This window comes from Alexandromys fortis, unplaced genomic scaffold (assembly GCF_014885135.2).
Source record: "Alexandromys fortis isolate MF-2015 unplaced genomic scaffold, M_Fortis_MF-2015_v1.1 scaffold_26, whole genome shotgun sequence".
In the NCBI taxonomy this organism is placed as follows: Eukaryota; Metazoa; Chordata; class Mammalia; order Rodentia; family Cricetidae; genus Alexandromys; species Alexandromys fortis.
This window is the reverse complement of record NW_026067894.1, coordinates 7,655,637-7,661,934: the sequence shown is the minus strand read 5'-3', so window position 1 is coordinate 7,661,934 and position 6,298 is coordinate 7,655,637. Positions and strand designations below refer to the sequence as shown.

At 51.2% G+C, this 6,298-nt stretch overlaps 1 protein-coding gene across 2 annotated transcripts in view; it reads left to right on the top strand.

The window, feature by feature from the left end:
- Positions 1 to 1,800: 1,800 nt before the first annotated feature.
- Ubxn11 (UBX domain protein 11) overlaps positions 1,801 to 6,298 on the top strand; it is a 26,592-nt gene continuing 22,094 nt past the window's right edge. The window contains exons 1-2 of one of the 2 annotated variants that reach the window (XM_050152887.1): positions 1,801 to 1,820; positions 3,212 to 3,315. In XM_050152887.1, coding sequence (XP_050008844.1) covers positions 3,245 to 3,315 — 71 coding nt within the window. In that variant the 5' untranslated portion in view covers positions 1,801 to 1,820; positions 3,212 to 3,244. Of the gene's footprint in view, positions 1,821 to 3,210; positions 3,316 to 6,298 lie in introns of those variants that run through there. The other variant, XM_050152877.1, reaches the window with a different exon arrangement.

Genomic DNA, 6,298 nt, shown 5'->3' with positions numbered 1-6,298 from the left:
TAGCTCAGGTTAAGAGCACTCTGACTGCTCTTCCAGAGAACCCAGGTTCAATTCCCAACACCCACATGGCAGCTTATGATTGTAACTCCAGTTCCTGGGGATCTGACACCCTCACACAGATATATATGCAGGTAGAACACCAATACACATAAAATACAAATAAATAAGACATTAAAATAAGTTTGAAAGGACTGAGGTTACCTCCGTGGTAGAGCACCTGTCTAGCTTTTCAACCCCAAGTGCCGGAGCAGCAACAACAACGCATTTTTTGGCCCCGGGGAGAAGGCCCAGTCCTGTCCAGGAGAAATTCCCAGACCACTGAAGGCATTACTTAATTCTGTCCTCAGGGCCCAGAGCTCAAAGGAAGGTACACCACCAGCTTAGACAAGAGTAAAAGTAAAAACCTGCGGTGTAATAGCCTGAAAGAATTGCATCCAGAGGGGCCTGAGAGGCATGAGGAAAAAAAGAGTTCACTGTGAGAGACATTGCAGAGTTTAATCTAAAGGGTTTGCTCGCTGAGGGGATGAAGCAAGAGTAAAGGAGAGAGAAACAATGCATTTGGAGCTGACTTTGTGGCACACTGTTGGGTTCGGTAACATAATTGACATAAGTCTCCACACCACCCCTCACTATAAATCCTAGTCGTGTTTGTGCTCCATTCATAGGAAATGTCCAGGCTGGGCAGATCTGTTAATAACCACCTAGGCCTGGCTGGGAGAAGTGGGGAGGAGCTGGAAGGTAGAGGAGAGTAAGCTATTAAAGTGCACAGGTTTTGTTTTTTTTTTTGTTTTAAAAAGTTTGACTTTTATTTTTCTTCTTTGGTTTTTTGTGACAGGGTTTCTCTGTGTAACAGTCCCGACTGTCCTGGAACTAGCTCTGTAGACCATAAACCAGCTGGCCTCAAACTCACAGAGATCCTCCTGTCTCTGTGATCCTCCTGAGTGCTGGGATTCAAAGCGTTCACCACCACAGCCCAACTGCCTGGCTGTTCTTTTATTTTTATTATCATTATTATTATTAATTTTCTGAGACACAGTTTTTCTGTAACAGCTCTATGTGTCCTGGAACTAGCTCTTGTAGCCCAGGCTAGTTCCAGGCTAGCCTTGAACTCACAGAGATCCACTTGCCTCTGCCCCCGAGTGCTGGCATTAAAGGCGTGCGCCACTACGGCCCTGGTGTGCATTTGTTTTTTGGCTAGGTCTTCCCTGTGCCTCTGGCTGGCCTGGTTACGCTCTGTAGCCCATGCTAACCTTGAGCTCGGCCTGTACACACAAACCACGGAAACAGCTGCTGCTGCTCATGCTTTCCTGGGGTTGTGTAAAATGGTGACTACAGAAGGAGGCTGGGTGGTGGATCTGGGGCCCCTTAGACCTGCTTTCCTGTGACTCTCTGACAGTTTCCAAATGAAGAGCTAAATTACAGCCTAGGAGGAAACAAGGAAAACAGAGGGGTTAGCCTGGGCACAGGAAGGGTATGGGTCAGAGGAGTCCATTCCAGAAGAGGAGGCTAGGGCTGGAGAGAACAGCCATTAGGCCTAGGCCTACCATCAAAAATGGAAGAGCTTGGTTCCCGGGAGAGGAGGCTAGTGACAGGGAGCCCTGTGTTCAAAGCATTGCTTAGCTGTCTTCAGTGCAGAGATTGTTTGGGGGAGCAGATAATCTGAGTAGGCAAACAGGGCCAGATCACCCATGGGAATTTTATTTTCCTCCTCTCCTCGCCCTCCTCCTCTTCCTCCTTTTTTTTAGACAGGATCTCACTATGTAGCCCTGGCTGACTTGGAACACACAGGGATCTGTCTCCCCCAAGTGCTGGGATTAAAGGTATTGCATCACCATGCCCAGCTTTTAGTTTTTCATTCAAGGGTGAAAGGAGCCCTTGGGGAGGTTTGTTCAGGGGTGTCTTTGTTGCTTGTGGGCATCAGGGAAAGAAGCCTCTGGGGGCTGTCCTGTTTAGTCACACAAATCATGCGGGAACCCAGAGTCGCAGAGCAATGCGGGGATGTGGCCAGGAGGCTGCCTCCAGGCAGCATAGGTTCCCTATCCGAGAGTGTCAGTCTGTCCTTGTTTGCTCTCTGTAGACCATGCCCAAAAGGAACTTGGGGAGGAAGGAGTTTACTTAGCCTCGACTTCCCTTTTCATAGTCCCAACATGGAGGAAAGTCAGGCAGGAAATGAAATAAAGACCACGGAGGATTGCTGCTAACTGGCCTGCTCCCCATGACTTGCTCAGCCTGCTTTTATCTAACTGAGGACCTCCCTGCCCAGGAGTGGCACAGCCAGCAGAGGGCTGCGGCCTACTTGCCTACAGCCTAACCCAATGGGAGCCTTTTTCCATTGAGGCTCCCTCTTCCCAGATGGCGCTAGCTGGTGTCATGTTGTCACAAACCGACCAGCGCATTGGGGAAGGGCATCCGGTTTATTCTGAAAAGACGCACTTCAGACCCTCCCTAGTGGAGATCCCTTCTCTGGCTCTGGACTTGCTAGGTTTTAATCACTTATGAAGGGAACAGAGAGGTGGTTTTAGTTAGAGCTGACTTACACACACACATTCCTCATCAGAAGAGGGGAGTCAGCATTTTCGAGTGTTAGTCCCGTGTGTGAATAACAATGGCCCCACACAGGCACAATTCAGCTGGCGTGTGCCTGCCTTGGAGTTTGACATTGGGCAGAATGCTTTGGGACTTTGCGTGCCCTCTCTGGTCACCTGTCTGGTAGGTGCTGATACCATGCACATTTTACAGGGAGGAAGTGAGGTGCCAGTTAACACTGGGCTGCAGGTCATGTGCAAGGGCCCAGGCGGTTGACCTCCAATGGTACATGGCTGTATCTTCAATGACTCCTGCCTGTGGGTAGCCCACTCTGCCTGAGATGATCGGGATGGCTCCTGGGTTCTGCAGGCGGGGAGGAGATCGGTCTTTATGCCAACCAGCTCAGTGATGGATCCGTAAGAACACACACACACATCTGTGCCCACACTCTAAGCTTGGGGAAGTTCCAGGCCCTGCACCTCAACAGGCAAGGGGCTCCATGTTCAGAGCAGAGAGTCAGCTGCTCAGAGGAGCCAGCAGACATCAGGAACCCTGGCCCGCATTGGAGGAACGAGGTCTGCTTCTCCTGGACAGTCTCTTCAGGAAAAGCTGCCGTTTCCTTCTCCTGACCTGAAGTCCTGGGCCTCCTGTGTCCCCAAGGGCTGACTCCCCTGTTTCCTCTCAGGAGTTCCTGACAGCTAGCCTCAAGACTAGAGCAATGAGCTCACCTCTGGCCTCTCTTAGCAAGACACGGAAGGTGCCCTTAGAGTCGGAGCCCGTGAATCCTGGGTAAGGAGCCAGCTGGCTTCTAGGTCCTTGTGCCCCTGCCCTGTGTCCTCCTTGCCCTTTCCCTCACCAGAGGAGAATGACGCTAGTGCTAGGGAAATACAGACATACAGAGAGCATTGGTGGCTTTTGGTGTCCATCTTCCTTCTCTCTATGCCTCCGGGAACACTGCTTTGTGTGGACCAAAGATTGGGTGGTGCTTTCTGGAAGGCCTGGCCCCGTGAGAGTCTTGTCATTCACTGTTCACTCACTGTCTCTGCAGACATGAGTGTCCTGTCAGCCTGGGCCGTCTGTCCTGGGCTCTGTGCCAGCGCCGTATATCTTGTTCCAGTCCTCTTGTAAAGCTTTTTTCTTTTATTATTATTGGTTTTTCAAGACAGGGTTTCTCTGTGTAGCCCTGGCCATCCTGGAACTCTCTCTGTAGACCAGGCTGGACTCAAATTTATAAAGATCCACTGCCCCTGCCTCCAAAGTGCTGGAGGCGTGTGCCACCACACCTGGAGCAAAGCCTTTTCTACATCCTGTTTCCTTGTTGCTTTTCTGAACACACTTGGAGTCTTGCTTAGGCCAGGGTGATCCATGGAGGCTAAGCAGCAAGCCTGGGCCTACTGTGCTTCAGAGAGGAGCTAGAGCCAGCTCCATTTGCTGTGGACTCTTCCCACCAAAACAGTCCTGCAGTGTCCCTCCGTCTTTCTCTGTTGGGAGCAGTTAAATGCTGTACAGCATGCCGTCCCTCAGCTCACCTGGCTAAGGACAGCTTGGACGGGGGGGGGGGGGGGGNACCCTTGTGTGTCGCACGTCCCACCCCTTACTGTGTTCCCCTCTCCCCATTAAAACGCACCCACGTGGGAGCAGCGTGTCTGTCTCTTCCTTTGCGTCCCGTCTATCCTGTGTTTGTCCACACACCCACGCCGCCCCGCCGCCGTTTTTTAAAGGAATAATATCTGCCTCCAGAGTGCTTGGATTAAAGGCCTGAGCCACCACTGCCTGGCAAGAAATATTTTTGCAAACATCTATACAGATATATTTTTTTAAACATTTATTTATTTATTATGCATTCAATATTCTGTCGGCCAGAAGAGGGCACCAGACCCCATTACTGATAGTTGTGAGCCACCATGTGGGAATTGAACTCAGGACCTTTGGAAGAGCAGGGAATGCTCTTAACCTCTGAGCCATCTCTCCAGCCCTATACAGGTATTTTCATATGTACTTTGCGTTAACCTCTCTTAAGCACCTGTGACCCTGTACCGGGTAGGCTTTATCTTCATTTTACACCTTAAGGAAATGAGATGTCTGACCAGGCTGGCTTTGACCTCACAGAGATCCGCCTGCTTCTGTGCTGGGTTTAAACACGTGGGCCACCACCGCCCGGGCTCTAGTAATTTATTTTGTGTGTACATGTGGGTAGTGTCTGTGTGGGAATCAGAAGACAGCTCCAGAAGTCGTTTTTTCCTGCCATGTGTGTGCCCCAGTGACAGAACTCTGGTCGTTAAGCTTGACAGCCAGCGCCTTAACCCGCTGAGCCGTCTAGCTATGAGGCTCAGGGAGTGGAAATTTACAAGCTAGGAGTGGGTATGTTACCCAATTCCTACAGACAGGGTATCATCTAGTCCATAAGTTAGAGAAGAAACTGAGATTTAAATATTTATTAAGTAACTGCATCCGTCCAATTCATCTTTGAATGATCAGATGGGGAAACAAAAGAAAGGTTACGTCCCCAAGATTAATTTAACTCAGTATTGATTCGGACCCAGAGGCTCCCAGCAAAGCTCTCTGACCTCTGACCTCACAGAGCAGTGCATTCTGGGACCTGAAGTATCCCGAGAGGCTCGGGCACGGTCAGCTACAGCCGCTGTCGTTGCCCACGGATTCGTCAGCGAACCTCTCGGAGTTAGCCAATGAGAAGTGCTCGAGTCCCGGTCGCCTGGGAAACCCCGAGACAACAAGATGGCGGCGCCGCGGGACGGCTCGCTGGCCCTGTGGTGAGTCTCGGCTCCAGGCCTTTCTGCCCCGCCAAATCCTCCCGCAGGCCAGGGCCCTCGCCTCGACTTTGCAGACTCGCGGTCTGCGTGGCTCGGCTCAGGAGTGGCGTGGGGATCCCGCTCACGGTGTCCGCGCGTGGAGGCGGAGCAGACGGCGGGCGCTCGGGGCGGGGTTTGGGCGCGCAGCCACCTGGCAGTCACTGTGCCCAGGGTGTCGCCGAGCTCGGTCCCCTAGAGAGGCACAGGACGTGTTTGTAACCCTCACCTGAGGCGACAACCGTACCCTGACAACCTTCATCGGTTGTGGCGGGCTGAGGCAGGAGGCCTGCGAGTGTGAAACCCATCTCTGGCCTTTTAGGGCAATTCAGCGAGACCTTGCCTCAAATTTTAAAAAAGTAAAGCAAGGCCAGGTTGATTGTGCAGGCCTTTAATCTCAGCACTCTAGAGGCAGAGGCAGGAGAGGATCTCTGAGTTTGAAGCCAGCCTGGCCTACATAGCGAGACTCTATCTTTAAAAAACAAATAACTGAACAAAATAGAAGGCTGGGTCTGGTGCTCTGCAGACCTGTAATCCTAACCACTCAGGAGGCGGGAGCAGGAAGGCCACGTGTTCAAAGCCAGCCTGGACTTTAGAGTCCATTCAGGACCACAGTGGGCAAAGACCTCTCTTTTTCTGTATATATAATTTTATTCATATATGTAAGTTGTCTGCATGTATTTGTCTGTACCACGTGCATGCCTGGTGTCGGAGGAAGCCAGAAGAAGGCAGCAGATTCCCTGGAACTGGAGTTACTAGGGGGTTGTGAGCTATCACGTGGACGCTGGAAACCAAACCCGGGCTCTCTTCAAGAGCAGCAATTGCTCCTAACCTCCGAGCCATTTTTAAGTCCAAGATTTTATCTTTTTTTTTTTTGTTTTGTTTTGTTTTGTTTTTCGAGACAGGGTTTCTCTGTGACTTTGGAGCCTGTCCTGGAACTAGCTCTGTAGACCAGGCTGGTCTCG